We start from the raw sequence: 13,671 nt of genomic DNA, 5'->3' as shown, positions 1-13,671 counted from the left end.
ATTACGTAGGCAATTATTTTAGGGACAGAAATAATTAGATATCAGTTTCTTTTTTGATGGATAGGGGAAGTTCTCTTTGAGCTAAGAAATATGATGTAAATAATGCCCAGAATTGCTATGTTATGCATGATGAAGCTCAACCGTCGGATGGATAAGTATACTGAGCTTGACATGTACGTCGTACAAAAGGCCTTATTTTTATTACTTTTTTTGCCGTGTCTCGTATACAGGACACTTTGATAATTGACGAATGACGAATCCCTGTGTCCCGTATCTCGTGTCGCCGTATCAGTGTCGGTGCTTCCTAGACGAGTAGAAGTGACAAAGATCCCCGACTTTGACAGTAGATTACCAAACTTTAAACACATACTGGGATAATTAGGAAACTGTTAAACAGTAGATTAATAAACGTTTTACAGTATTTACACAGTTGTTGAACTAACTAAATAAAGGAACCCAAACATCCTCTCTGTGAATCTTGATGTTCTTGACTTTTACTAAGTTGCCAAACTATTTAACTGAAATGTGAGATTTCAAAATGCATCTTCGCTGCATTGATTTGTTAGATCACCTGCCGGATAAATCATCAACACTATATTCTTCCTCCGCTGGCATGAAGGATGACGACTGACGAGGCACGATAATATTACGACAAACAACCTGTTCTGAATATTTTCACCTACATAAGCTGTTACTAGTGCCCTTTAGGAACATAAACACACACCTATTGTTTCCATTTAAAGAGATTCAGAATTCTTATGCTCTTAAAGATATTGCAGTACTCATCACAAAAACGGTAAAAGCCTAGTCGTAGCAAACTAGCATTTCTTTTGCTCTATCTGTACAAATCCTTAGGATTCCTGGCATTTAAGGTGGGAGGTGACATCTATGAAATCCTCTTCCTTGCATGGAATCGTAAGACCGCTCATGGGATGGCTGAAATCAAACTCTTCTGCACTTCTTTCGAGTAACTTCTGAAATTTTGGATGATTCAAGTACGATACTGGAACTATAAAGCGCCTCCTCTGAACATCTCCAACATACACTGGTATGAATCCTTTGGGAACATCTGTTTTTGTTGCTTTACATAGCTGTTTCGCTTTAAGAACTTGCTTCGCCTGTCCTATCACTGAATGAATACGAACACCCATCGTTTAGGCACAACGCTAGGATTTTAGCTGAGATGCCTCAGAGTCGTTTTCTTGCTAATTAATGTTTCAGAAACTTTGGTATGTCTATGCCCAAGAACACTTGAGAAATTTAAGTACGGTAAGTTTGCTGCTATTTTGTTGGTTTTGAGAATGGTAAGAAGTGTTGGAAGAAAGGTTGGAAGGTTGTGTTGCAACCCGTTTGTTGGTTTATTTGAGATTTGGAGCAAAAGGTTAAAAGGTTTGGATAATTCTTCGTAAATTTTCTTTGTGTTGTTATTCTCAAGATAATAAGCAGGATTATGTGATAATCATGTCGCTTGTGTTAATATGGTAGCAAGTTTATGATATTTTGAGAAAAGATAATGTTTGAGAATTTTGATATGCTAAAGAATTGCTACATATTTGACACAATACTTGACAGATTATTATATATGTTACTTATTTTCTTACCAGAGTAATGGCACCAAAGAGGAGGAATAATTCAGGAGAGGATCGTACCGAGAGTTGTACAGATCCAGCGATTATCCAGATGTTGGGACTGATGCAGCAGCAGATGTTACATCTTATGCAGCAGCAACAACAGCAGCAACAGCAACAACAGCAACAAGCAGCAGCACCACCTGCAGTGACTTTTAAGCAGTTTCAAGCTGTGAAGCCACCCGAGTTCAAGGGAAGTGCTGATCCCGTGGAAGCCAATGCATGGCTCATGGAGATGGAAAAGGCTGTTGAATTAGTTGGAGCAGGAACTGAGCAGAAAACCAAGTTTGCAAGCTACTTTCTGAAGGGCGAGGCGAACTATTGGTGGGAATCCACACGAGCATTGGAAGGAGGTGAGTTTATAACTTGGGAGAGGTTTACTGAGCTATTTTTGGAGAAGTATTTCCCGAGGTAAATGAAGAATCAAATGGAGATCAAGTTCTTGAACTTAACCCAGGGAGATCTTATTGTCGCTGAGTACGAGGCTAAGTTTACTGAGTTAGCGAGGTTTGTGCAAGATCAGGTTGACACAGATGAAAAGAAAGCAAGAAGGTTTGAACAGGGATTGAAGTTTTGGATTCAGAACTGAGTGGCCATGTTTGAGTTGACTTCATATGTGGCAGTGGTTCAGAAAGCAATGGTGATTGAAAGTAGAAGTGACATGTCTCAGAAAGGAAAGGATGGGAAGAAAAGGAAAATAGAAAACTCGGGAGGAGGCCAGCAGCAAGGTAATTTCCAGAGCCGTTTCAATAAAAGGCCAGAATTTCAGGGTAATAGGAATATGGGATTCAGAAGACCCCAATTAGGAAATGGAGGACAAGGCAACCGTTTTCAGAATTCAAATCAGCAGAGGTCCAATCGTCCACCAATGCCAGATTGCAAGTTTTGTGGCAGAAAACACTTTGGGATTTGCAAAGCTAATTCTGTGTGCTACAAGTGTAATATGAAGGGACATCATGCACATGAGTGCCGCAATCAGATGCAAGAAGTTACATGTTTCTGATGCGGAAAGAAAGGACATTATGCCAACAACTGCAAAGAGCAAGCACAAGGTGTAAATGTTCCAAGGATTGCAGGACCGTCATCTCAGGGTGTGCCAAGGATTGAAGGAGCACCGGTCAAGAACCAGCCAAAAGCCAGAACATTCAACATGTCTATGAAGGATGATGTTCAGAGTTCAGACGTGGTTGCAGGTAGGCTTCCAGTCAACTCCGTAGATGCTAAAGTTTTATTTGATTCTGGAGCTACAAGGTCATTTATTTCTCAAAGTTTTGTCGATAAGCTGCATTGCGAAGTTAAGTTGTTAGCACAAGCATTAATGATAGAGTTAGCTAATAAGAATCAAGTTCCCGCCGATCGAGTGTGCCCGAAGTGTGATATTGAGATAGGAGGACATCATTTATATGCCAACTTGATACCTTTTAAGTTGGGAGAATTTGATGTTATTTTAGGAATATATTGGTTGTCACAAAATAACGCTCAGATTAATTGTAAGAATAGGAAAGTAAGACTTCAGACTTTGGATAGTAAGAAGAAGGTGATATTTCGGGGGAAAAAGCAAGTGAAAAAGTTCTTAACGATCGCTCAAGTGAAAAAGTTATTGCGTCAGAATTGCGAAGCATATTTGGCCCATGTGGTAGAAAGCAACAAAGAAGTTCCAGCACTAGAAGTGATTCCAGTTGTCAACGAATTTCCAGATGTCTTTCCAGACGATCTACCAGGATTACCTCCCGATAGAGAAATTGAATTTGCGATTGAACTAGCACCCGGAACAGAACCAGTTTCTAATGCTCCGTACCGGATGGCACCAGTGGAGATGAAAGAATTGGCAACTCAGCTACAAGACCTTTTGGAGAAAGGAGTTATAAGACCCAGTGTATCCCCGTGGGGCGCACCAGTACTGTTTGTCAAGAAGAAGGACGGAAGTATGCGACTGTGTATTGACTATCGAGAACTGAATAAGCTGACCATTAAGAATAAGTACCCGTTGCCAAGGATCGATGATTTGTTTGACCAATTAAGAGGCGCTGTATGGTTTTCTAAAATAGAATTAAGGTCCGGATATCATCAACTGAAGATTAAACCTGAAGACATTTCGAAGACCGCATTTAGAACCAGATATGGGCATTATGAGTTTCTAGTTATGGCATTTGAATTAACCAACGCACCAGCAGCTTTCATGGATCTGATGAATCGAGTATTCAAGAAGTATTTGGATAAATTCGTGATTGTGTTCATAGACAACATCTTGATCTATTCTAAGGTAGAAGAGGAGCACGCAGAGCATTTAAGAATAGTTTTGGAAATACTGCGAAGGAGAAATTGGACGCAAAATTTTCCAAGTGTGAATTTTGGTTAAAAGAAGTACGATTTTAAATCTTGCGATGATTGCTGGCCTTGTCGGGTGTGGAAAATGAGCATAATTAAAGTTCCTAAGCTTTCATGCACATTCGTTCCACTATTTCATTGCCAAAGAAGACACTTCAAGATTTACCCTGCAGTTTCTGAGTCAGAGTAGACGATGGATGTTTATTTATCAGCTTTGCACGAATCAGCTTTTAAATCTCTTCAACTTGTAATGTGTTGTCTTGTTCGGTAAAGTTTTATAAACTTCAGTCTGGTATTTAGAGATCTAGTCGCTTAGTTAGTTTAGAACACTGGGGCTGTCTAGCTTAAAGGAAAATAACCTCCAACATTGAGAGAATAACATCGAGTTAATTACCATTCTCTTGTTTTATTAATTAATCTAATAAAAAGAATTGCCTCTTCCTCCTGCTTTTCTTTGTTATCCGGTGTGTTCTACACTACGCTAAAGGGAACTTGGACAAAGAAATTAACTGCCAAGCCCCCCTGCTTGTTTATTTAAACAATGTGGTGATTCTTCTTATGCATTACAAATACATTCTCAGTGGATGTATCTTATTGACTTATTTGAAAGTTACGACTGAATTTAACTTACAAACTTAATGCACTTGTCTATTGAACATATGTAGCACTTCTTCATACTTAAATTAGACTGGCCTAACCTGCTCGAGGTTCTGTTCTAGTTTGGATACTAGACCTTGATAACAAAAAGTTCAATCTTGAACATGAAAGCAACAATAAAATAGTTCTTACAATTTTCTACATATTAAACCAGATACAACATTACTAGATTTATGACATTCAAATCCGCAAGAACAACACAACTACAAACTATATTTTCATCCAAAGAAGTTCATTACAATGAAAGAAATCTACAACTCAGACTAATATAATCTTCAGTTGTTCCACCTCTCTCTAATACGTCGCCCTTCCAAGTTTACACCAATGTATGATCCTTTAGATTCTGATTTTAATAACAACAAACAAATACTACAATTATTTTTGGAAGTGGAAAAGATACAAAGTAAGACAAGGAGAGAAAATAGCAAAACTAACCTTTGCTTCACTGAGTAGAGTGTTTTGGCATGAATTCCAAAACATTGATCATAAGCCAATAAAAAATACATTCCAATAATCTCTCCACGATGATTAAAGAAAGGCATTCCCCTGGCTCCACCTCTTCCATCACCATGGACATTATTGACAGTAACAAAGCACACGGGACTCGATAACTTACGCAAGCTACTCAAGTTATCAACATAACATATGCTTTTGTGACTCAAATCAAACTTGACCAGGCTTATATCTCTTTTCTTTAATAATTCTAAATCAGCATTTTCTTGAATCAAAGAATTATTCAGCTCATCATACTCTCGACATGGAAAGGAAATATGTCCTACTGGAAAAGAAAAGTCCAAATACCCCGGGTGACCAATGGGATATATTTCTTCACCTATTTTTAATTCATCGTTGCAAATTGAGGCATAAGGAAATCTAGTCTCAGAGTCTTTAGAGTCTATCTTAAGAACAGCAACACCTAGATTTTTAGTAGTCGAAATAATTTTCACAGGGTATGACTCCCCATCATTGGTTTTCACTTGGAGTTTTTCTATTATTTTATCCTCATCATTGGGATCAAGGATCACATCCATCAAAGTCAAAATATGCCCTTGGGGTGAAATCAATACACCTCCCCCTTCACAATCAAATGTTGCCTTATGTTTTTTAGTAGCTTTTACCCAAATTTCTACATTAACCACCACATGCTTCATTTCCGTGTAGAACTCCTCTCTTTGCTTCTCCGAAAGCCTACCCTTAACTAATGAAAAATTGAATGTTTTTGGGGCATCCATTTCCTGTAAATGATAAATTTTTGAAAATAAATATACTTGTCCCACAAACATCAAAACCGAAAAAACTCAAAAACAAATCTATCACATAATCGATAACTTATTGCGTACTTTCAACAACTATTATAAATCCAATTCGTCAACATCTTCGATTTCATAACCACATATTTAACACAAATCACACATCAATTTCACTTAATTACAACTATGGCACTATAAATTCACACAAATTTCATAAAAATTACAATAACAAGAGGAGCAGATCTTACATACAAATACACACACATTGACACATAATCTGCAAATTCGAGATTAAACTAAATGTACAAAACAAACGAACAGATGCAAAAATATATGTATCTAAGTATAGATTGCAGATATATAAAAGACGAGAGGAGATCGAAGACTTACAAATAGAATGTGCAGATATGGGGGAAGACGGCTAGGAGTAAATGGGAAATTACTGTCGAGTACTCAAAGTTTTTGTTGCTATGATATGGACTGGCGGACAGTGGTAATTACTTGCCCCGCTTGTTGCGAGATGCAATAAATTTTACTTGAAAATGATATAACTATAAATTATAAATATTATGCCGGATTTTTTTTTTGATATTATATAATACTATCATAAATCTCGTGCATCGCACGGGTTTCCATTAATATTTTAAATTTTTATTTATCAAATTATATTATATTTTTAAAATATTTATATAAATATATAATGATTATAAATTTATAATAAAAATAATAGAATAACATGTGGTCGTAATTTAATAGAATAAATAGACTATTTCTAATATTTTAACAATTTAGTAGTTTAGCAGATATGTAACACTATTATTTATATCTTTTAATAATATGATAAGTTGTATTCGTAGTTTAATAGGATAAGTATACTATATTTAGTAGTAGTTTATTAGATATATAACACTATTTATCTATTTTTGTAATAATCAAAATTAGGGAATTATCGTTGAACCAAATTATCTCTATTCCGGCTATTATAATATAGTATAGTATAGATTTGTAAAATTTTTGTTTGAATTATAATCTAAAATTATTTCTTTTAAATTTGTATATAAATTATTTTGTGTTAAACATAATAATACATCTATATTTATGAATTTTTAAATAAGTAGTTGAAATAGACAATATTATCATAATTGAACGATATAATTTTATTAATAGTTCGTATTAATAGTATTACGAATTATACTTAGTTATATATTAATTTTGTTATATTACGGATCAATAATTTAAATTATTATGTTCTAATTCGAGACTTATTACACTGGTCAAATTCGCCGAATTATTTTTAGTTTGATTTTAATATTCTTTTCAGCCCGGACCAATATAATTTTTTTATTTTAATCTAGACTAATAGTATGAATTATATTTTGATTTTAATTTTATTTTAGTTTGTATCACTTGTTTAATACTTTTTAGAACTCGATGAATATAAATATTATTTTAATAGCACAGTCCAATAACAATTTTTTTAGCTAGATCAATAATATTTATTATTTTATCTTAAACTTAAGCACAATATATTAATAAATTGAACTAATCATATCTAGTTTTTTTTATAATATTTTATTTTATAACGAAAAAATAGTATAATTTCTTCTCAAAATTATTATACCGAACAATAAATTATCTTCTCATATTATTGTAAATGCTGTTTTATAATTAGATTCAATACAAATTAAATTAGTTGAATAAGTCGATTTCAATGTCGAGTGGAATATATAGATCTCAAAATAAATTAGAATTGGAATTCAAATTGGTGGAAGAATTAGATTTTAATATCAAATTATTATTTTATAGAGTTCAACATGAATTATAAGTTATATTTGTACAGGAAGTTGACTTCAAAATCAATTATAATGATAATTGACCGACCAACCAAATTTTTAATATTTCGTCTAATATAAGATAGTATAGATAGACAGATGGATGAATATATTTTTAGTTAGGCTCGTATTTAAATAATCATATTATAGAAATAGACTTTCAAATTAATTAGTAATTAGGATAAAATTTGATGGATGTAATTAATAATTAAAATTGAACAAATTTTAGTAGTCTAGTAAGTTTATAACACTATTTATATTAGGAGATTATTTTTAGTAGTTTATCAATTTAATGGTTTATAACACTATTTATATTATTTTTAATGACTAAAATAATGGGATAATGGTTGAAGCAATTGTACCCATTCATGTTGTTGAACTAATTGTACCCATTCATGTTATTATACTTTAGTATTAATATAGATATAATACAAATAATAGTGATTGATAGATAGTAAAGATATAAGGTTATAATTAATATTATGCGCATCATTTGTTAATTTTCTTTAAACTGTTACCTAATTGTTTAATTAGGATGTCTAAACTAATAAATTAACTGCCGTAAGATAAACAGAGCATAAGGAGAAAAGAGCGAAGATTAGTGGTCTGCCAAAGTTTTAGACACAAAATCTACAATCTTAGATTTTTGCTAGGTCGATTTTACTTGTTTGTTTGTTGGAAAAAGATGTATTGATTTTTAACGTCATCATCATAACAATTTATTTTACTATTGTGTATGTAAATCAAAATATGTCTCAAAGAGAGTTTCTGGTAAACTGATTTAGGACTTAAACATGTTCAATTTATTATTGGAGAATCGGGGATAAAGTTCTGATTATTGATTAGAGTTAGACAACTATAAATTAGATATAGATTTTAATCTAATTTGAGGAAGGTTAATTAGGTAATTTCAGCGAATACTGATCAACCGACTACCAAATTTTTAATATTTCGTCTATTATAATATAGTATAGATATGATTGTTAGACCATTTTCAATGGTAAAATATAAAATGGTTCGCTATCATCATTCTGTAAAATTTTGGTTAAGGAGTTTGATATATACTCCAATAATATTATCTATATTCTGATTATGTAAAATTATACCCAAAAATTTTTGGTCGTACAAATATAATCAACTAAAATGATTGTCTACAATTTTTGCTAAAGAGATAAATGGTTGGGGTATAACCTTTTTTATATTATCTAAACACGTCACATATTTGACACCTAGATGACAACTAAATTATTTAATTAAAGTTTGTGTAGCATTGAAGATCGCCTAAATGTACAAACCACGTATAGCATACTAGCACGGGTAGCAAGGAAGCTTCATCGCCCTTATGGACCAAGTAAACAAATACAACTTTTTTAGGGTGTGTTCGTGATCACATAATAAATACATTTTTTTATAATTTTGTATTATTTTAATTTACTTATACTTTTTAATAGTGATGAACCCCTGCATTGACAACAACTACATCAATTAAAATGCTCCAATTTTATAAATTTTTTGTATTTAAAATGTGCTAATGGGAACACACTAGACAAACCGAACAAGTAATAAAATATTATATCTAGCAGCTTAGAGCATCTCCAATAAGAGGTTGCCATCAACCTTGCCAAATCATCATGTATATTAGTATTTTATTTTTACTCGATTTTATATCAACTTGGCACCATTATACTCCAATAGTTAGTAACCTACAAAAGTTACCTATGTGATCCCCAAATTAAACTGTAAATACAACATAAACTAAAAGAAGTATTATTAATATCCATGTTTTGCCCTTGTATATGTAATTTAACCAGTTTGGGAAGTTTCCAAGTTTTGGCAATTTTGGTGGGCAACATTTTGGCAACCTTACATTTACAATAGGTTTGCAATCAAGGTTGTCATGTCACATAAGATTTGACAAGCTCTTGGCAATCACTATTATAGATTCTCTAGTAGGCGGTTAGATATATAGTAGTTTAGAGTAAAGTTTTTATGGATTACGATAAGATCATAATAACGAGATCTAAAAGATGATAACTCTAAACTTAAATAGTTCCTGATCGTAGGATTGCTAATTGGTAATTAGTAATCCGCAAAGATCAGTACATACTATGTTCTTTATTATGAAGGATGTCTGTTCTCATAGTCATTTGTGTGGTGACACTATAGCTAGTATGTAGGTGCTTATTATAGAATAAGTTTACTGAACATGACTCGCACAGTTGAACAACTGATGGAGTTCAATCACGTGTCAGTAGTTGTTCACAAAGTGATAGTTGTACAAGTGTCCTTAGATTTGATGTCATCGTAGTCATCTTGTGTACACCGAACTATTAGTTCTTAGTCTCTAGGGACAATAATAAGGGCTCTTCTGGGTGTAAAAATTTGTACACGAAGATAGTGAATGATCAATAAAAGATTTGATCCTTTTAGTGAAAGAAGAGAATGTCCTATATTATTCCACTTTTGCTAGTTCAGGAATCTCTGGCCAGAGTGAATGAAATTAGAAAGAAATTTCTAATTTGCATTAAACATAACTAGGCATAATGAAGAGGAAAAAATATGATTAAATTAGATAGGCTTGACACGAGTTCCATGCCTTATTTTTAATCGGGATATTGTAGGGCAGAAAGAATTTATTATACGGTAATTATTCAATAAATAGGTTCTTGGTATTCTGAATAGGAAAACATATGATTAAATTAGATAAGTGTTAGATAATGAATCACACAAGGAGGGGGTGAATGTGTGTTTATGATTTTCTACTTTTCTTGAGGTATTTTTGATGGTGAACAAAGTAAATTAAAATCTTTTGGTAAAATGTGTTAGTATTGAATTTAGACAAATAAAACAGTGAACACAATTCTTTCAAAACTCACTTAATTTTATATTAATATTAAGAATGTTTTGCTACAAAATTTATAGGCTCTTTGTTGATAAGAGCTTAGCTTCTTTCTTGAGAGAATACAAGATTTTTCTGATCTAAATTCTTACAGCTAACAAAGCATTCAGTGTTTACTTTATAGAACAGTAGTCACGGGTTATTACACAGCATGCAACAGCATGTACTAAACCCTATTTTTTGATAATCAAATCTTTATATTTCTGGCTTAATGTATCTTTACTAATCTTGCACGCCTGTGACTTTTACTTTGTCAGTTAATCTTGGTTTTTGAGCTTGTACTCTTCAAGTTGCTTTTGTAGACTTGTCAATCCAACTTGATTAGATTCTTTGTTGATTGATAATCTTGGATATTGAACTGGTCTGCATTTTGTACTTTGAGTTTTACCTCGAGATTTCCAGTTTGGCATATAGAGAACTTGACATCTCGATAAGTATATTGGCTTATCGAGATCTCTAATCACTCTACAGTTGTTTTGACTTATCGAAGTCTCTGAGTTTTCTATAAGAGAATTTGGCTTGTCGAGATCTCTCATCTTCATGTATTCACTTTGACTTATCGATAACTCTGAGTTCTCTAGTGATATTTTTGACTTGTCGATATCTCAGAGTTCTCTAGCGATATTTTGACTTGTCGATATCTCAGAGTTCTCTAGTGATATTTTGACTTGTCGATATCTCATAGTTCTCTAGTGAAGAAATGAGTTGTCGATATCTCCGAGTTCTCTAGTAGTTTTTCTGACTTCTCGATAAGTCATTCTAGAGTTCTCGAATGACTTCTCTGTAACACTTAATCTGTGACTTGTTGTAATAACCGGGAAAATTATGTGAATATTATATGTTAAATAAATAAATATTATGTGTTTAAAGTAACTGTTTCCATGATATGAGATGTTATAACTGTTATGTGTGATCCTGTGTGAGCCAGATAAATTCTCGATTGATTAAAATAGGTTTAAACTGCAATTATATGAACTTATCCGCAATCGGGACGCGTATTTATTAGCGCCTTTATTAAGAAACCTGTTTTATTTGATTTTATGCGCGTTTGAATGTATTTTACGTGTTTTCGGGATTTTCTGGTAATTTAGGGATCGTTTCCGTGTTTGAAAAATCAACGGACCGGGACCCCACCAGGACGTCAAACTCCACAAAATCGATGTTTTATTTTTTATAAAATTACTCGTATTTCAAATACCCTTTATTTTCTTATTTTTGAATTATTCGCAATTTTGGGGAATTTTGACATTAATTTTGTATTTTATCGTTTTTAAAATTATTCCCCGTAATTATTATTTTGGGGCCCTAATTATTATAATTAGGGGATAAAATTTTGGGGTATAATTTTTGTGAAAATATAAATAGCTGACTACTGTTATTTATTTATTTATTTTTATATTATAAAAAAATTCAGAAATTCATAAAAATCAAGAATTATTCTTGGGGTGTTCTTGAGGGTAAGAATTAAAATCCAAAGTTGAAGGTGATTCCAGGATCCGTTTGGGACGCTCAAATAGTCGATTTGAAGCTCTCTTCAAACTTCATCTATTGATATAAACATCATTAACTGAGGTTGATTCTTCAGTAACTTGGTTTTTTCATTTTTTTTGTTATTTAAATTCATTTTTGATTATTAAAGGATTGTTTGATATTTTGGTTGCTTGATTGATGTTCATGGGATCCTAAGGATCGATTTGGTATATTGATTCATTAATTTTGATTAAGATTTCATTAAAACCGAGTTCTTGATTTTATAGTTTTTTTTTAATTTGATTTTTTTGAATATTTTTGGATTGGTGATGGAGTTTGATGATACAGACAGATTGTAAATGCTTAGAGGGTTGATTTAAGCTATAAACCGCGTTGTTTGGTTCAGAAACGAGCGAAATCATTTTTTTTCGATTAGTTCATCGGAGAACTCGAGCTTTGATCAGAGATTACAACTCCGATGATGGTTGTTGATTCTGGGTTCACAGAGTTGATTGTATCGTGATTTGGATTAAGATTGCTGCAAAAACTGATTAAAACTATCGTGTTTGGGCCATTCTGGACTTCGCAGGACTTCTGCCGCGGCCGCCGGAGAACTCACCGGTTTCTGGGTTTCCAGAAATCCGGCGGGTTGTTCTTGCTGACCCGGCTGGGTTTTCTGGCAACCCGTTTAGTTTTGTCCCCGACCCGCTTTTGATCTATTATTTCCAGAAACCCAAACTAAAAATCTGTTTCTGTATTTACTTTTTATAATTTATTTTAAAATTACTTTCTTATTTCCAAAAATCATTTAGGTTATATTTAAAAATTATTTACTTATTATTTTTAATTCTAAAAATCATTTTCTTAATTATTTTAAATTCCTAAAATTATTTTCTTTTATTATTTTCAAAAATTTAATTTGATTTAATTATTTATAATTCATTTTAGTTAATTATTTATGAATTTAATTAGTTGATTAAAAATCATTTAATCAATTAATTTCATTTATAAATAGTTAAATAAATGTAAATTACTTATAATTAATTCAAATAATTCCTAAAAATTATTTTAGGCTTTTAAAAAATTATATTTTGGTATTTAAAAATCAATTAATAATATTATTAATTGATTTAATTCTATTTATTTCTTATTTTATTCGTAATAAATAAACCGTTCGTCCGTTTAATACGAAACGAACGCGTATAGACTCAGAAAAATATTACGCTTTCAATAAAAATACTTTCAAGTCCTAATTTCTTTTGTATTGCAATGTCATTTGATTGTGTATCAGTCTGAGTCGGTATTTAATCGATAAACACCGTTATTAACCCAATTTCAGTTCTGAACTTTCTAAAACCTATCTGTTGACTATCTGATCTATGTGTTATATGGAATATGTGATTATATGCTATACGAATACCATGATTACGTGTTATGTGATATGCATGCTGTCTATTTACAGTTTTAAAATGCTATGATTAGTTATAAACGATCGGGTAGATGTCAAGACGTATAGTTACGTCGATTGAGTTTGATTATGTCAATTAAGATAGTCCTTTTGTTTATAGAATCGGGTAGCAAGGAGTGCGGTCAAGTGTTTGACGAAG

At 32.3% G+C, this 13,671-nt stretch overlaps 2 protein-coding genes across 4 annotated transcripts; both read right to left on the bottom strand.

The window, feature by feature from the left end:
- Positions 1-851: 851 nt before the first annotated feature.
- LOC141683667 (auxin-responsive protein SAUR21-like) lies at positions 852-1,151 on the bottom strand. Its single transcript, XM_074488415.1, has one exon. It carries the CDS (start codon positions 1,149-1,151, stop codon positions 852-854), a length of 300 nt encoding a protein of 99 aa, XP_074344516.1.
- Positions 1,152-4,704: 3,553 nt separating this feature from the next.
- LOC141684754 (uncharacterized) lies at positions 4,705-6,375 on the bottom strand. 3 transcript variants are annotated; one of them, XR_012560675.1, is made up of 3 exons: positions 6,254-6,375; positions 5,049-5,848; positions 4,705-4,956 (listed from the first exon to the last, which is right to left on the bottom strand). XR_012560675.1 is itself a non-coding variant. In XM_074489863.1 (3 exons), exons 1-3 carry the CDS (start codon positions 6,127-6,129, stop codon positions 4,950-4,952), a joined length of 825 nt encoding a protein of 274 aa, XP_074345964.1. In that variant the 5' UTR covers positions 6,130-6,220; the 3' UTR covers positions 4,705-4,949. The 3 variants fall into 3 exon arrangements, 1 of the variants encoding a protein (XP_074345964.1); XR_012560676.1 differs by lacking the exon at positions 6,254-6,375 and adding an exon at positions 6,116-6,212; XM_074489863.1 differs by lacking the exon at positions 6,254-6,375 and adding an exon at positions 6,112-6,220.
- Positions 6,376-13,671: the final 7,296 nt, after the last annotated feature.

Source organism: Apium graveolens, chromosome 9 (assembly GCF_009905375.1).
Source record: "Apium graveolens cultivar Ventura chromosome 9, ASM990537v1, whole genome shotgun sequence".
NCBI classification, from domain to species: domain Eukaryota; kingdom Viridiplantae; phylum Streptophyta; class Magnoliopsida; order Apiales; family Apiaceae; genus Apium; species Apium graveolens.
This window is presented reverse-complemented; position numbering and strand designations above follow the sequence as displayed.

Bases quoted from the DNA above. Each gene is read 5' to 3' on its own strand.
- LOC141683667 (XM_074488415.1), bottom strand. From the start codon at position 1,151: ATGGGTGTTCGTATTCATTCAGTGATAGGACAGGCGAAGCAAGTTCTT.